At 40.3% G+C, this 17,769-nt stretch overlaps 1 protein-coding gene across 7 annotated transcripts in view; it reads left to right on the plus strand.

Moving 5' to 3' along the window:
• Nucleotides 1–17,769, plus strand: part of DGKI (diacylglycerol kinase iota) — a 206,833-nt gene that overhangs the window by 153,362 nt on the left and 35,702 nt on the right. For all 7 annotated transcript variants that reach the window (XR_004357140.1, XR_004357143.1, XR_004357142.1 and 4 more), the window contains 3 exons: nt 1,515–1,555; nt 3,110–3,237; nt 3,824–3,949. Coding sequence is in view for 1 of the 7 variants with exons in the window: in XM_032688288.1 (XP_032544179.1) it covers nt 1,515–1,555; nt 3,110–3,237; nt 3,824–3,949 (295 nt within the window). In the remaining 6 variants the exon portion in view is untranslated. The remainder of the gene's footprint in view (nt 1–1,514; nt 1,556–3,109; nt 3,238–3,823; nt 3,950–17,769) is intronic.

A 17,769-nucleotide genomic window follows, 5' to 3' on the forward strand; every position in this document is an offset into this window, starting at 1 on the left:
TGTTTTCATGTGTTTTTCATGAGTAGCATAGATTTTCCTTGAATATATTGTTAATTCAGAGTGAATATCTCTGGCTGGCCATGCATTTGATTTACAAAGAGCTCCCAAGCATGGTATTGTTCTTTAGATTCAAAATTTGAATTAATCCTATTAGACTCATCAGTTTAATTATATGCTTGCCATACTCTCATAGGAACAATGGAGCTTCTTCTGTCACATATTTTAATGTAATCAATTCTTCTTATAAGCCTGAAATCCGTTTAATACCTTTTTAAAAATATTTATTTCAAATTAATATTTTCAGTGTGTACTGTTTCATTAAACCTCACCTTTAAATTCACCATTTAATGGGATAGGAATATCATAGAGTCATGGAATATTTATGGTTGGAAGGGACCTTAAAGATCATCTAGTCCCAACCCTCTCTGTCATGTACAGGGACACCTCCCACTAGCCCAGGTTGCTCAAAGCTTTATCCAGTGTGGCTTTGAACACTGCCAGGGTTAGGGCACCCACAACCTCCCTGGGCAACCTGTTCCAGTATCTTGCTACTCCCACAGCAAAGAATTTCTTCCTAATATCTATCCTGAATTTCCCCTCTTTCAGTTTATACCCATTACTCCTTGTTCTATTGCTACAACTCCTAATGAAGGGTCCCCCTCTGGCTTCCCGGTAGGCCCCCTTCAGATACTGGAAAGTTGTTATGAGGTCTCCATGCAGCCTTCTGTTCTCCAGGCTGAACAGCTCAAACTTTCTCAGCCCATCTTCATAGGGGAGGTGCTCCAGTCCTCTTATCAACTTCATGGCCTTCCTCTGGACTTGTTCCAGCGGTTCCATGCCCTTCTTATGTTGGGGACACCAGAACTGTATGCAGTGGTTCAGGTGGGGTCTCACATGAGCAGAGTAGAGGGGGAGAACCATGTCCTTTGACCTGCTGGCCACATTCCTTTAAATGCAGCCCAGCACACAGTTGGCTTTCTGGGCTGAGTGCAAACTGCCAGCTCATGTTGAGTTTTTCATCAACCATTACCTAGAAATTCTTCTCTGTAGGGCTGCTGCTCTCAATCACTTCTGGACCTAAACTGTAGGTGGGCCTGGGATTGCTGTGACCCAGGTGCAGGACCTTGCACTTAGCTTTGTTGAACTTCATGAGGTTCTTCATGACACCTCTCAAGCATGTCAAGGACCCTCTGGATGGGGGTCCTTCCCTCCCTTCCCTCCAGTGTGTCGACTGCACCACACACCTTGGTGTCATCAGTGAACTTACTGAGGGTGCACTCACTCCCACTGTCCATGTTGCTGACAGATGTTGAGCAGTTTCGGTCCCAGTACTGACCCCTGAGAAATACCACTTATATGGACATCATAAATTAATTAGGTTATGTTCTTGTGGGGCCACTTCACTGACACAGGGGTCATCTTCTGTAGTAGTGGACAAAACAACCTGTTCGGGCCATGCAGTTCTGCTCAGACTATTTTCTTCACAATGGCTTTGTTGTTTCTCTGTCTTGCAGCAACTTCTGCTGATCGTTTTTACCGCATTGACAGATCTCAGGTAAATCTTTATTCAGTTATAATTTCTATAGATTTATTTTTTTTTAAAGCTTTGTCAAATGCAGCTTAAAAAGAATTATCTGCCATTCCTCCTGTATATTCCAAAATGTTACTGATGTCTCATGAGAAATAGAGAAAATATTCTGGGCCATTTTTTAGTTGATGTAATTCACATTGTTTCAATGATGTCTTGTGTCTGCTGACCATCTGCCGTTCTGTTTCCTAACAATTTGATATAAAGATCAGAATTTTCTGCACTCGTCATCCTTATTGTCTTACTAAGGGCATCTGTGTGGCACCAGTGTATTTGCATTTATCTTTTCACTGATGCTTTTTGGCACCAGAAGCCTTGATGCTGTGTATGTGTCTGCCACCAAATAGCTATAAAAGTTAAGGTGATGTTACAATTTGAGAATTAGAAACAGAGCTGCATCAAATATTCCTAAAACAATATGTAGCTCTGCTGGATTCAAACCTGTGGTAGAGATTTGACAATCTGAATATGTTTTCTAGAAAACACTGAAAATTTTACAGGGCTTTTGGTGTTTCTGATTTGTGGCCAGAACGGGCCAATTAGTGGCTCAGCATTACGTGCAAATTGTTGATTTCACACAGTGGCCATTTGTATCTGGTCCCCCTGAGAACTGTGTAAGCTGTTTCTGAATCACGTGAATGTATTACCATTTCTTAATAAAAGCAGCTAGTGCTTTAGTTCAAGCAGCAGGAGCTGTGACTTCAGAGTTGCCAGGTTCAATGTCTGCATGTAGCCACCATGGGACTTCTTTACACACATGTTGTACATCTTTGTTTTCATGTTGTACTTCAACATTTGGAAGGCATGGATGAAGAAGATGCAGGTTAAACTAAGCAATCTGATCCTGTTTGGCTTATTCTGTATTTCTTTAATACTTGACACTGTGCAGATGGTCATCTTTCTCTCCCACTCCTCCTGTGTTTCTGTGGGGAAAAGGTCAATACTGTGTGATGGTCCCAGCACACAAACAGTGGGAAGTGTCCTGCCTGTTTGCCTACATAGACAGGCCTACTCCCACTCAGTGTTTTTGTGAAGGACAATGAGCCTTCAGTGTCAATAACTAAAAGGAAGGACTAAGAAAGAAAGCTTTGTTAATGGAGATGTGAAACCAGAATGTACAAGCAGTAAAGATCTGGAAGAGTACCCCCAAACAATGAAAAGTTCTGTCAGCCATCACTGAATGAGACACCTTGGGTGTTGATCCTTATTTCGAAATGCAAACCTCAGCCTGTAGGTTTCATCAGAATGACGTGGAATCATTGAGCCTTTTAAGTGTTGCTGTGACTGTGAAGCTTGCTCATTGGAAATCTTGTTTGGCTTGAAATCAGTGAAATATTTATTAGTGACTTCTGTGGCATTGGTTTTAATGTGGTTGTATAAGTATGCACTTAAGTGCACAGAGTCCCCTGAATGCTCTTCAGAGACACTAATGTGCAGCCAGCTGGCTCTAGGGCAGCTGGGTGCTTTGAGAGATCAGTGATGCTGCAGGTTCATTATTTGTTGCTTGTATCACTCCAACAGGAACATTTGCACTTTGTGACAGAAATTTCGCAGGACGAGATTTTTATTCTGGACCCAGAGGTGGTAATGTCACAGCAGGTGGGGACGCCACCAGGAATGCCTGATCTGGTAGTGGAGCAGGCCTCTGGGTGAGTACTGCTGGGATCGGACTTTTCACGGTTGTATTAGAGATAAGCGTCTCTTTACGGTCCCCTTTTCTGAAGGACTGGGAGTTGTGGGAGGGCAGATATTAGATGAGGAGCTGAGGACAGGAACAAATCCAGCCATGGTAATGACAGAAGGACAGTAGCATAATCCACATGTACTCCATTAGGCATCCTGGAGCACACAGCAAGGCTAATAGACTTCAGCACCTTTTAACCTCCTCTGTAGGTCAAGATACCACTTGACTATCTGCCCTGTCATAAACCTATAATGATTGAGTTACAAACTCTCTTCTCTGTGTGGTTAGGGCTCTGATACCACTGTATAAGGCCCTGAAGCCCTTTATGTCTAAGCATGATGGTGAAGTGTCTGTTTCTTATCATCCTCTCAACAGACCAGAAATGCTTCTATTCATCTTTAGGAATCTTGTATTCGTAGTGAATTAATCAATTTAAACTTGCCATGGGCTGAAAAATGCTGGGAACCACTAAGCATAAGATGGCTTCAAAGTGGAGTACGCAGCTAATTTCTGAGGGGTGAATGCCTTTCTCTTCCTTCTTATATCCCTAGAATATCAGATCGGTGGAACCCTGCTGTGCGAAAGAGGATGCTGAGCGACAGTGGCCTTGGCAAGATCTCCCCCCACTACGAGGTACCTGACAAACAAAAGGACGCCAGCCAGACACATATGCTGCAGTAAGAGCCCTCTGCATTTCTCTGCTTGATGACGCACTGTCACTGTCACCACAGCCAACTCCTGGTGTCTCCTTTAAGCGTAATGAATTGTGCCGACATGCTGAAATTACTGAAGTTCTTTTGCTACCTCTCTTTTGCTCCTCCCTTCTGTTCTTCCTCTTTCTCCACTATTGTATGTTCTTGCCTTTGCTTCTTCCTCTGTGGCACCCTGAACTCTTAATTAATCTAGATCCAAGGATCCTGAAAGAAAATATGTTATTTTGGGTGCCAAAATTTCCACCTAAGGAAATGTTCTTGGCAACTGTTTAGGAGAAAGATCAAAGCATTCACCCTCACTGTAGCTTTGATACCGTGTGACAAAGCAGAAACCTCTAGAACTGTGGCTTGTTGTCAAAGATATGGGCAATAGTTTTCATATAATCTTGAACCATGTAGGATGGCTAAACATTGGTTTTCTTTCTGATGATACTCCCATGGAGACTTCTACCACTGTATCCTATTTACCCTGTTCAGATTTGTATAAAAACATCTCTTATTCTGCCTGCCTATTTTAGAAGTGGTTCTCAACTTTTTGGTCATTTCCCTTTAGATTTTCAGAACTATCAGTAGATCTATAATTACTACCAAAACTTAGATGGGAAACACTTGTCAGAACTCCGTTGGTGACTTTGAAAGATTCCAGTCTTTTGGGATTGTTTCCCTTCCCCCGACCCCCTCCAAGTACCTAATGTATAATTATGTACATCACTTCTGATTTATGTTTCTAGTTTTACTGTGTGGACATCCCTATGGACAGATATTAAAACTTAGTATAGAAAAATAAGGAACAGTGACCATGTGGTCCTTGTTTCAGATTTTCTTTCTGTCTGGATGTGTGTGGAAGGGGGCTGCAAAGTGCCTACAGGGCAGGCAGAGCCTACATTTCCCAGACAGATGCAGTGTGGATGGTAGACTGTGTAGGCATGTGGCTGCCAACGGGAAACTTTCCAGCAAACTGGAAACTGCTGTCAGGAGGAGGAGATGTCATGGTAAGAAAGGATGATGTAGGAAGCACTTACAAAAGACACACCCCTGGTTTTCTCCTGTTGCCCTGAGGGATTCTGGGTTAGTTCTTGGTGCTCTTTGCAGTGTGAAGAATGGTGAATTCAGGTTCACTTTTCCACAGACTGGAGTGGCAGGGCCCAAAATTTAAAGCTAACAAAGCTATGAGAAAAGTGATCCTTAGACACTTCTAGGCAGTATGGAGAGATGGTGAGAACATGTGGACTAATTTCTGATTGGTAAGAGGAATGATTTGGATTACATCAGCGTGACTGGAAATGTTTACTTAGCTGTAACAATTATGTTTGGTAGATTTATTAAGTACAAGAAAAGTCAGCAGCATTGCCCAGAGTAAAGTGTATCTGTCACTGCCTGCTCTGAGGAATTGTTTTCTTTACAGCTTTTCTAAAAACTTTAATTGTTTTGGCTGAAATTTTTCATAGTAAGACTCCATCTTTGACTGTTTCTTTTTCTTGTAGTAAATACTTGAACAAAAAAGTCAGTTCTTTCTGAAGGCAAGATTTGTGGGAAATGTGCTCCTTTAAATTACCTGCTTTCAAATAAGTAAATAAATCCAGAGGTTGTTTCCTGAGATGTTTTAGTGCTGGTAGTGGAATGAACTTCATTGGAATGAAGTTTTGGAGGCTTGACATTTAATAAAATGTCATCATAATACCAGGGAGATGCCTTTCGCTGTCTTGAAAATTACCCCTGAGTTTGCCCTGCTGATGAGATTGTTCATGCACTTTGGAGACACCTCAGATTCAAGAGTTTTGCTTTCAAAAGTTTCTGTCTGTACATGCTCACAGAGGAGTTATGCCCCTTCTGTGCTTAATTCAAGTTGCAGGCCTGCCTACAGGGCTGAGGGAAGGGGGGCTGTGCTGCTCACCACCTGATCTCCAGCAGCAAGGAGAAAAGGGATGCAATAGTCGTGGTCAAATGGAGACATGCAGGTGTCTGGAAATCAGAATGGAAATAATGAAAAGGAAGAGGACATGGGACACATATAGGTAAGGGAATAATGAGTCAGGCTAGAGGCACAGAGGAAGGGTCTGCGGCTGTTTCTCTCCAGAATCTGGAATTCTGGGTTTATACAGATTATTCATTCCACAGGTGGGCAAGCTCTGAAATATGTTTTAAACACTGCCTCATTTGCTGCCAAGATGGAAGGTATATAGTAAGTGGGTCAGGGGATCGTGGTGGAGAAAGAAAGATATTATTACTGTTAAGGCACTTGAATGCTGCTCTGGAGGACTGGCTTCTCTGCTCAACATCCCTGACAGGATTTCTGAATGATGAAGATTTACAACAAAGTTTTTGCAAATGGCCTGTTAACAGTGGGCTCCTCATTCTATGCATGTCCACTGTGAAGTAGCTTTGGTTCCTGGGAGGCCAGTACAAGGAGAATTTGAAAGAAAGTGAAGGGCTGGAAACTGAGAAATAGGCTTTCTGTTGCCTCAGGTTGTAATACCAATATTAATGAAAAGTTTGTGCCTGCTTTCCCACCTGCAGAATACAGATAATATTGCAACCTCACCTTAGAGGAGCAGAATGAGGGTAAATTTCATGGCCATGAGAAACCTAGGTACTATGGGGAGACACTGTCAGAGATGCTTAGCAGGAAATTAATTATTTTGCATTCTGTGCAGTCTTGGCATTGTGGAATAAATAAATCTTGAGGCTGTGCACTGCATATACAGAAGGATATCATTCAGGTCTCTACTTAAATACTGAGACAAGAGTCCGGAAGAAGAAAGTGAAGGGTGGCAATGTGATTTAAGGTTGTTGTGACATTTAATGCAACAGGGGTGGAGTATGATGCTTGGGTGACATGAGCTGTGACATTTCCAAACTGTTGAATGGTTGAATTTGCAACCTAAAATAGTCTTTCTAACCTGGCACTTTAAAGCAAAAAAGAAGTGCTTTAGAGAGCACTATTATGTTTTGGTAGCTGAAGTATCTCAGAGGTTCTTTACAAAGATTTGTCCCTTCAGAAATTATTTTTCAAATAAAACTTGAGAGAAGGATTATAGCAAAATTTCTAAAGAGGAATATGGCAGAGAACAGAGTGGACAATTCCTCCTGTGCATGGAGCTCTTATGGATCTTTTAAGAATCATCAGCGTCCAGTATTTTACATTTAGTCTGAAATACTGCACAGCATTTCCAACTCAAAGTGCATTATCCTATAGCCTAGGGCAAGTGTCAGGGGACTTGGTGTGAGAAAAAGTGTCATAGTTGACTTACTGGGAATGTTATCTCAGTGGTCATTTTTCTCCTAAACAGTTGGGAGTGAAACTCTTCAGGTATTAGGAACAGATTAAACCACAGCTGGTCATAATATAGCTGCAGGGTGCTTAGAGTGCATCTGTCATCACTATAAACACACATATATAAATATGTGTGTATATGCATATTTATATATATAAAACCTCTTTGAGATGAAGTTATTATTTCTGACAAGTGAGGAATGTAGCTAAAAAGTCAAAGTATGCAAATAGAAAGATCCCTTAAATTATTTCAATAAATGGAAGCAAAGAGAATATGTGATCTGAAAATAATTATAATGTTTGATGTTGCTTTTGATCACAAGCTATTGTGTCAAACTGTAATTTGAATATAATGGTTTTGAGGCAGGGTTCTTTGAGACAGAAATTATGCTTTTGTTTTCAATTAACTGTGCTTCAAGTTATTTTCAGCTGGCTTTTGATTAATGGCATTTTGTGTTTTGGTCCTTTTTTTGATAGCTCTTTGATGATATATGGAGTGGACAAGACAGGAAACAGTGTCTTAATGCAATAACCAGGAGCTGGGACAGATTGTAGTTTAACAGGAATATCAATTAGTGTGAATGGTGCATAAAAAACCACAATAGGAAGACAATTTATTTGGACTAGAGGTATTTGTTCTTTATAAAGCTAAATATCCTGGTCTGACTCCACTGAAACAGAGGACCCTTCCTTTGTAGATGAGTGGGTTCATCCTAATTTTATCCTGTGATAAAATGGTGCAGTGAGTTATGGGTGACCTCATGGCCTGCTGTAAACATTTGTTGCTGGCAATATATTTCTCTTGCTAGTTATGTTTGTTACCCTGTTATGTGTTGAGAGCTGGAAAATGAAAAAAAATAAAAACCAGAACAGCATACAAAGATGAAAAGGTGACTATACTTTGGTAGAGGTTTAATCTATGTTTTTTAATTGAAGTAATTAATTTCCCCATTTTTGGGGGCAGTAATGAACACTTTTCTAGCAGCTGTCCAGCTGTGATGGCAATGTATTTCCAAAGCTGCTAGCTGCATTGGCTGAATCGAGTGCATGGCTCGTGAAGGGTGGGTGAAGGTTGGCCAGAATGCCATCTGGTCTTGTCAGGGAGAAGAAGAAAAAATGCCTGTAGGTGCTGGAAGATGGTTGCAGCCCTTTACACTAAATAGACATTAATTAGCTAGTAATACTATGCAGGCATTGCTTTGTGAGGCAGTAATAACCTAGCTCCTCAGAGAGAAGAAGAAAAAGGCTAAATGCCAAGTGTTTTAACTCAACCACAAGAATCAGATCATTGCCCAGGAAATCAGTGTGACAGTGCAGATGTTACAAGGTGGTTTAGGGTATTTTTTTTAAGAGAAATCTTTGTGTAGTGCAAGATGAGAAGAGCATCAGGTATACAACTTTGAATGTAGAAAGGAGAAGGAATGCTCTTTTAGTGAAAGTTTAGAAAATATAAAGAGATGATTCAGAACATGGTAGGCAGGAGCTGCCTAGTGACAATGAGCCTTTAAAATGTCAAAGGTTGGTAAAAACTTGATAAATCCAAGGCTTTTCCCCAAAACTCTTCCACTGGGAAACCCAGCATCAACTCTTAAGTAGGCAGAGTAGTCTGACCTGGTGTTTTTGACAGCAAAATCTGAATTAATTTTCAGGTTCAGATTTAGTGCAAACTGCATTTATAAGATTAAGCCACAAGACTGAATTGTGTATGTTTTAAGCAGGAACTTGTACACCTGTAGAAATTACTTTCCATTGCCCAGATGAGGCTCCATGAGTACTGATTGCTTTCAAACAAATCTTATTTTAATGAAGGCATAAATCACCATCTCACCTTTATTGTACACTTCTGTGTAATCTTTATAATAGAACTAGGCCATAACAGAGCACAGGCTCTGTTTTTGCTCAACTCTTCCTTTTCTTTCTCTTCTGTTGTCTTAGATACTTTTACAAATAGCTTGCAAGGCATCATTCTTACTACCTGAAAGTGGAGCTTGAGAAAGGTTTGCCTAAAGTAACTCCCTGCCTCTTGCTAGGAAAGGACCGTCAAAAAGAAGGGGTTGTTTAGTAAAAGGGAAGATGTAGACTCAAAGAAGAGGGAAAGCAATGCAAAGAGGATTGAGAATAAGTCAGGAAAAAGTAAACGTGGGTTAAATAGGGAAAGAACTTTGAAGAAAGCAAAGAAAAATAAATTATAAGAATATAGCAAGTGGATAAGAAATTGAAGGGAAAGCAAGTTCTCTAAGTGAGATTGAGTGCAAAAGTGATGCATTTTAGTGTGGGTCCTGGTCGCGTGTTTTTAGAGCTCTTACTGTTGTCAGCATAATGCAGCCATAATACTTACAGTTTTACACACATCCCAGATAGAGGCTACAGTTTATCCACCATTAGGAAAACCTTTTTTCAGTTGCTGCTGTAAATCTCCCCTTACCCCCACTTATGGAGAATTTCTTGACAAAGATGGGACCTGTTAATTTTTTTACACTCTGGTGCACAAGTGTGGTAGATAATAAATGCCATATATTTTATGGTCCTGTTGTGAATATTTTCTTCATATACTTCAAGTTTTTAGCCACCTTCATTGGTTTTGGAGATTTTCAGTGGGGAAAAAAAGCGGTAATTATTGGTTTCCTTTGGAATTCTACCTTGAAAATATGTGCCTGTGGTTCTGAAAAAATTGGTTTCTGCCCTGTCTCATTCCTTTAAATGTAACAATGAAAATCTCACAGATTTTTAGCTATATTTAAATAATTTTTTTGAAGCTTCTTACCATCCACAAAAAAATATTCAGCCTGACAAACAATAGGAAGGCTCTTAAAAATGGTGGATCTTGGCTGACAAAAAGGAGTGTAATTTCTCTCAGAAATCTCTGTTTTTAAAGTTCGTTCCAGAAATAGATTGAATTTCTTATTTTTTTTCTGTATAGCCAGTTCAGTAATGAGCTACTCTAAACCAGTATAGTTATTTTTATTTTGTGGCATAATCACTGAATACAAGAACAGTCTGTAACATTGCAGACAGAAATAATTCCCAGTGAAATTCATACTCTCTCCATATCAACAAACAAAAGTCTTGCTTAATGCCCTGTGCTGCTTTGCAGCCCGTGGGCTTTCAAAAGTTTCTGTATGGACACCTGTTGTTGCTGGTATCTGTTACTATTTGGAAGCTGATTTGAGCTTTCACAAATTTTCTAGTGGAACCTTTATTTCTCCTTCTGGAGCTGCTTATTATACAGCAAAACCAAGTACAGCTGCAGATGCAGAATATATACAAATTTGTCAAAAGATCTGTCATGTACCTGGAATTAAAACTTTTACCTGGACAAACATTAATTTACAAGTTAGTTTTGAGCCTCTCCCACATTTCACCTAATCCATGTCCACCTCCCCCAAGCAGTGTCTCTATTTCTGGTGACGTTCATCCCTGTCATGACTGGAAGATGGGACTCCTAGAAGATGTGTTACTAATTAGTAAACACATTTTAACTCAACTGTAGAAGAAAGGCAGAGTTGGGAGAGGAAAACAATGTTAAAATGACAGAGGATGGAGAGTAATGTTCATACCAAAATACCTTTGCAAAGACTGGCCTGGCATGAGATAATGCTTGTGGTTTATCCTGAGTGAGGTAAACATGAGAACAGATGTCCTCAGCTCAGGATTCAAGAGGCTTTGCATTACTTGAGTCATGTTGGTACCATCTCAGGTATGGTTCCAGGCTGGCAAAGATCCTGGCATTTTGCTCTTTTGTCTGAAGGCACAAAAGCAGGACTAGGGAAAGTGTTACCACTACAGTCCCTGTTTGGTCAGGGGATGAATCATGGCCCTATGGTGATTGCACCCACCAGACCTGAGGGACCTCTGCAAACAGCGAGAATCAGATTGTTCTGAAAGCTATTCAACACAAACTTTCAGCAACTTCTGGTGCCACCCTTAAGTAATTGAATACAGGCAAAACCTTATTTAATCACCTTTTCCTCTGTTTTAATTAGTAGAATTTTTATGTCACTACTACCAAAGTCTGGCCTTATGTAGAGAGAATTGGAGTGCAGAAAATTCATGGGTTTTACTTATTAAAATTTTTGCAACAGTCACTAGTATTTGGTACTTGTACATCATCCTGACAACCCCTATCCCAGTAATACTGAGCTTTAAGACTCTGACTTTTGCTTCTGCTCTTGTTAACCATAATTGGGAAAGGAAGAAATAAGAATTTGGTTCAGATTTGCACGTCTGTGGCCTTATTTGTGTATGTTAATACAATGCAAAGGGTGTTGTTCTCTTCAAGAATGAAGTCTTCAGCCTTTGGAGTTGAGGTGCCTAATTACTAAGGGGTTTTAATAACAGTAGGCACGGCACATCTGATGAGGTGGTTTATGTATCTACCCCTTCAATATGTGATGGAAATTGAGTACGTCCTGTACTGTATCCTGGAAGATGTTTTTATTCTCCTTGGTACTTATAACCAATTAATTTTATTATTCAGCATTTAGCTCCCTAGAGTGGATTGGGTGGGATTTTAGCTTCCTCTTTTCCCACCCACCTGCCCTTGAGCCTTCAGCATGAGGGCTCTTAATGACTTTTGTGGCATCACAACACCTGAGGCACAGCTGAGGAAATTCACACTGATGGCAAATTATTTTGGCAGACAGTGACATGCAAAACACTCACACACCATGAGACTACAAATTTGTTTCTTTAGAGAGATCTTGCCTCTAGACTGACATTCCACTTTCCAAAAGGGGAATGCAAGCAATCCAGCTCTCCTCTTCTCCTTGGAGCAACTTCAAGCAACAGAATACACATGTACTTGACAAAGGAACCATCTTACTTGGATGTGAAAAACTCAACTATCACCTAGCTTGAAAACGTTTTCCGAATAGTTCCAATAGATAAAGGGGTGGCAACGAGTTTCCCACATGGAATGTCAGGGTTTTTTATAATTTGGGGTGCATTTAAGGGAGAAAAATTTATGTTGACAGAGTACAGATAGCTGGGTGCCTTGGTTTTCCTTAAGTGCTTTACCGTAACAGCGATATATCTGCTTTCCACTCTCTAGCTGATAGCCAAGACTGAAGCAATAGAGTCTCTTTTCTCTTTTTTTGTTACAACTCTATCCTTTTCTGCCATTGGCTTCCATCCTTGCTTACTTACTTTAGCCCTTGGTTGCAAAGCAGAATCTTCACTGAGGAGTAAAACAGCTTTACAGCAAAGAAGACAGGAATACATTAAGAGGATAACTTCCTGTCATCTTGTTTTCTGTTTGTCTGGGTGAAACAAAATGACATTTGATAGTTTGATCTTTAGGGCCTACTGCTTTCCTGCAAACATTGGACATGTGCTCCTGCACATGGCAGGAGAAGGGTAGACAGAGTGGATCTGATGATGCCACTGTCAAATGGGAATATCCCTCTCTCCAACTTTATGGAGTGGAAAGAGCAGACCTATGGTCCCCAAGTGACATTAAGGCACTGGAAGAGGGGCTGGATGGATTTACTGGGTGATAAAGGATGATTGACAGAATGAAAGTATGTATTCTTCTGGGCATACTTTAAGCACTGTTATAAATATAGGGTGAATATTCTCCAGCATGGCAGACTTACAGTCCAAAAAAATTTGGAAAAATAGTGTACCTTGTAGTTTTAGATAATATGTATATCTGTATTTCTGTGTACTTGTTACTTATTTGTAAGAGTTGAAGTAAGAAAAAAACCGAACAACAAAAACCAAAACCCAAACATCCCAGTCCTAGTTTTCTGAGCATTGCACAGGAATAGCAAGTCTGTGTCCATGTGCTCTGTCCCTGCCATAAGGAGCTGCCATCTGCTCAGAGAGGAGAGTGGTTCTTAATGTGTTCTCACTCAGTACCAAGCTGTCTTATCAAAGCCAAAACTAGTGAGCTTCAGAGCCCTGGTACGAAATACAGTCCTGTACATATGTTACACACACATTGGACTACATAGTGTGTTCAAGTTTTCACACTTGGACTTCTCATAATATGCATTCAGATTGCATTTTTTAATACCTTGTTCATATTCCTAAGTTCTGTTTTAATAGACTTGCAAAGAGAATAGAAATGTAGTTTGGACAAATAAGTGCTCTAAACTATCACACAGAAGTACTACTTTGCCTGAGTTAACAGTGTCAAACTCAAAAAAGTCAAACCTTTGCTAATTTTCTCAAATTCTTCTGATATCTTCATGCTTGTGTTTCATCTGCGGCTAAAAACTGGGAAGTGTCAAAAATACCATGCAACAAAAAGCAAATGACAAAGGATAATTACATGAAAATAGGTCATCTTTTGAGGTTTGCAATTTAATATTTTAAACTTGCAAATTTTAGAGTATTTGGGTGAGACTAGGAACAATATTCTGACATGAGCCTTCACCTGACTCATGGAATGAAAAATGAGATTTTGCACTGGGACTACTTGAAAAATTCACTTGTGAGCTGGTTTTTCTTGGTGGAAGTGTGCATGGAAGAGGTTTATGTCTTCTGGAAAACATTGCTTGAAACAGAAAGTACCCGTGAACGTGGGTTGGGTTTAGTGTTTTTGGGTTGGGGAGAGATTCTCTGGTTCACTTGGGAACTGCTGAGGGAGTGTGTTTCCCAGGTTGTGTGTCCTGGCATGGCTGCTCTACAGGGAGCTGCCCTTGCTCTTCCATGTCTGGGATGAGTGTCCTAGTCCCTTGGCTACAGGCTTATATGTCAGGGTGTAGAAGGTAGAGTGTCCTCTTAAGATGCCCACCAAAGGACTTCTTGGGTGAGAGGAGAAACTTCTGCAAGCTTAAAAGCATTCATATTGTCCTTGCTTGTCTGCTGCTCCTCTGCTCTAGGAAAGGAGCACTAAAACCCACAGCTTTGTCTCCATAGCTGAGACAGAGAGAGTGTTTAGCAGTGCTGGCACAGAGATGTGTGCAAGGGAGGGAAATACATGAGGAGTGGGACCATAACACATAGCCCTGCTGAGGTTCCTGGCAGTGTTGATGCCCATGGGCAAGCAGGGACAGATGGACCTGGCTAAATTGTGCCAAGAGCTGAAATCAGAGAGACAGAGGTGGCTTGGAGCCAGTGTAACCCTGACTCCTAGATTCCTGTTTCTGTGCCAGGCATCTAAAAGTGCAGCACAAAACCATATCTGAAACTCCCATTAGAAGTTTTATTCTCCATAAATTAGTCTATAGAAGGAGTGTAAATGGCTTAACAGTTCTGCTCTGCCTAGGACATGTGTGTGTTATGCATATTTATTAAGGGTTTTTTTTTAATTTTTGGGTCTTTTTTTTTTTTTAAAGATGGCAAGAAAGTGAGGATTTCTTAGCGCTTAGAACTTTGTGAAAATCAGGCCACTTATTTTTGGACATAATTGCTAGAATTTGTTTCTGAGAGATTCTTGTGTTTCAGGAACTAAATGCTATTTATCAAAAGTGACTGGTTTGCATTGCTGCAACAAACAGACCAGCTTTTAGATTGTTTAGAAACCCAAAGGGGCCCAAAATTATTTGGGTAGTACCTCAAGATGCCAAGCAGCTGATGTGCTTCACCTCCATCTAAGCCTGAGGGCCAAGTGGAAATATGTCTTGTGAACCAGATTATATCTGATATGCTTGCATTGTGGCTGTCATGGTGTTGTGATTGGAAAAATAATTTCTTTCTCTGAGTTAAATAAAAAACAAGTGTCATAGCAAAATGACCTCTGTGTTAATCTTTTCCTGGAAAAAGTAAAAGTCCACTGATTCTTTGCTGAGGAAAGAGGCCAGATGTTTTGTTACCTAATTGCACCTAATACATTTTTTATTTTCATGCAGAATGCCATGGAAGTGCATAAACCTAGCCCCTTTAGTTTGTGCTCCAGGTATTCTTAATAACGATCTCTGTCAAACAGCATCCAGTCCCTTGACAGCCAGTTTGTTGTTTCACCAAAGCATTACATGGTGTGGCTGGATCTTGCTTTCTTTTAGGGTTAGAGCCACATCAGCTACTGCTTTTCCTTTACCTTTGGTACCTAAGCTCATCAAGATGTTGTCAGGTAGGTCAGGGAGGATTTTGAAGATTTAATTCAAATCTGGAAATGGAAGAATAGCATTTCAAAGAAGTTGGGATTAGACCCTCTTATGCTTTGCATTCTGCTGAGATACTTTGGTTTCATGTGATGATAAGAGAAAGAAAGGCCAAGTATTTAAAACAAGAAACCGAACTAAAAACCAAAACCAAACAAACTAATCACCCTAGAGTGATCATGCTGCTCATCTGGAAATACCTTCTTTTTCAACTAATAACAAGCCAGCTTTCTCAATTATCTTATTCAAGATAAATGTGATAGAACATTTCTCTATCCCTCTTTCTTTTCCTTTTTTTCTCCTTTTTTTTTTTTTTTAATTTTGAATTAACCTTAAGCATGTTTGGGTTTGTATCTGATTTTGCAACAAAACTTTTATTCCCTTGTTAAAAAACAATTCCCAGACAACTCCTCTGGGTGTCAGTACAACTTCAGGTATAGCTGTATTGTGGTGTTCCAAACCTTCATTAAAGCATTCCACAGTGGACAGGGAAATGGTAAGAGATAAAAAGTTAGATAGTAATGAGAAAAGACGTGACAACAAAAGGGACACAGGCATGCCTTAGACCCAGCAAGGAATACATCTGAGCTGCCCTAGTTTCCCTAAGAAGCACCGAGTTATATTCCATATGCTGGACTGTTTGTGAACAACCTGAGTGCAGGTAGACACTGAGACTGCCCAAGGAAGTCACAGAGAGGCTAGAAAGAATATGGATCTTTGCCTTTAGCAGAATTAGAAAAAAAGTAGGCTCTCCAGAGTGTTATTGTAGGTTACAGGACATGTCCAAACAGATTTCTGCAAAATAATAAATAACTTGAACAGAATTTCTTAGATTCAGGGAGCATAGCTGGTCAGCATTTTCCCATGTGTGTGAGACAGTATGGCTATTGTCTATGAGAAATATTTGAGAAGAAAGAATGACAGGAAAAGTGGAATAGTAAAAATAGAAAGCTTTGCAGAGAGACTCGAACTGCAAAAAATTTGGGTTGGGAAGGACCCCTGAAGGTCATCTAGTACAAATCCTCATTCAAAACAGATCCAGCTAGATGAAGTTGTTCAGAACCTTGTCCAGATGAATTTTGAGTATCTGCAAAACTGGAGATTCAATAATCTCTCTGCAAAGCCTCTTCCTCTGTTTGATCATACACATGGTAAATTTTTTTTCCCTAACATCCAGTCTGAATTTCCCATGTTGCTTCTCCTCTTCTTTCTTGTCTTCCCATTAAGTAGTTGAGGGCAGCAATTAGATTTTCCTTAAACTTTCTCTTCTTACTGAATGAACTCAGCTCCCTCAGCCTCTCCTCATATGTCTCTCCTCACATACCCTCACCATCTCTGCAGCCCTTTTTGGAACTCGGTCCAGTTTGCCAATGTCTGTCTTGTTCTAAAGTCTCACAAGCACTGAGTAGAGGGTCAAAAATCACTTCCATCTGCCTTATGACTGTGCTTTTGCAATTCCAGCTCAGTGTGTCACTGGCCTTTGCTGACACAGGAAACTCTGCTGATGTACGTTCAACTTGTACTCTGCTAACATCACACATCCTTTTCTGAAAAGCTGTTTTTAGCTGTTAGACCTCCCAGCCTGTTCTATTGCATAAGTTTCTTCCTTCTGAGGTGCAGGGCTTTGCATTTGCATTTCATGAATTTGCTAGCTTGCTGTATTTCTCCAGTCTGTGTTGGTCACTCTGAGTTGGAAATGTATAGGGTCAAAGTGTGAGGAAGGTCCCAGTAATTCTTAGGCTTTTCTTTTTCTTCAGGTGCCATGGCAGTAAATGGTCATGCCCAGACTGAGCATCATCTGGTCAGGGACCAGGAAAGCAAGCAGTTCTGCCTTTCTACCAGTAAAATATGATACACTGTCTGCAGCTGGGTCTGCAGGGGACTCATAATCCCAGAGGCATTGATACAGATAGCTGAATGAGAGGGTTTCCTCAACTTTATTTTAAAAATACTTAATGCGCTAAAAATTTTCTTCATTTGCAATCAGGGAATATGTGAATAAATCCCAAGAGGAATGCCACTTCTGATTCTGAGGAGATGTACATATAAAATGAGAAGGAATGGGTTTAATCTGACAGCTCTTCCTCTCCCCTCATCATAGACAGCTGTTGTCAGGCTGAATTAGAAAGTTTGCAGAAATACATTGCTTAAGCAGGAAAAAAGGGGAATGTTCATAAAACCCTGCAGAATCTGCACACAGATTGTTATTTGGCCCTTAAATATTAAATGACTGGTTTTAAATAGGCTTGGTGCAGATGGGTTTTGCCACAGGTTTATTGATTAAAATAGCTGCTTTACATCAGCTCTAAGTTTGTTTCTCCAGAGGCTTTTGTCTTCATAAATAATGCACCCATTTGCTGAAATTTTGTTAGAACTCATCTGCTGAAGACTGACTGTATATCTCTAGGTCACTAAGCCTCAGTTGACTAGGCTCAAAATTGTGACAGTCCCTGCACTTACCT

The sequence above is a fragment of the Chiroxiphia lanceolata genome, chromosome 5, assembly GCF_009829145.1.
Source record: "Chiroxiphia lanceolata isolate bChiLan1 chromosome 5, bChiLan1.pri, whole genome shotgun sequence".
Classification (NCBI taxonomy): Eukaryota; Metazoa; Chordata; class Aves; order Passeriformes; family Pipridae; genus Chiroxiphia; species Chiroxiphia lanceolata.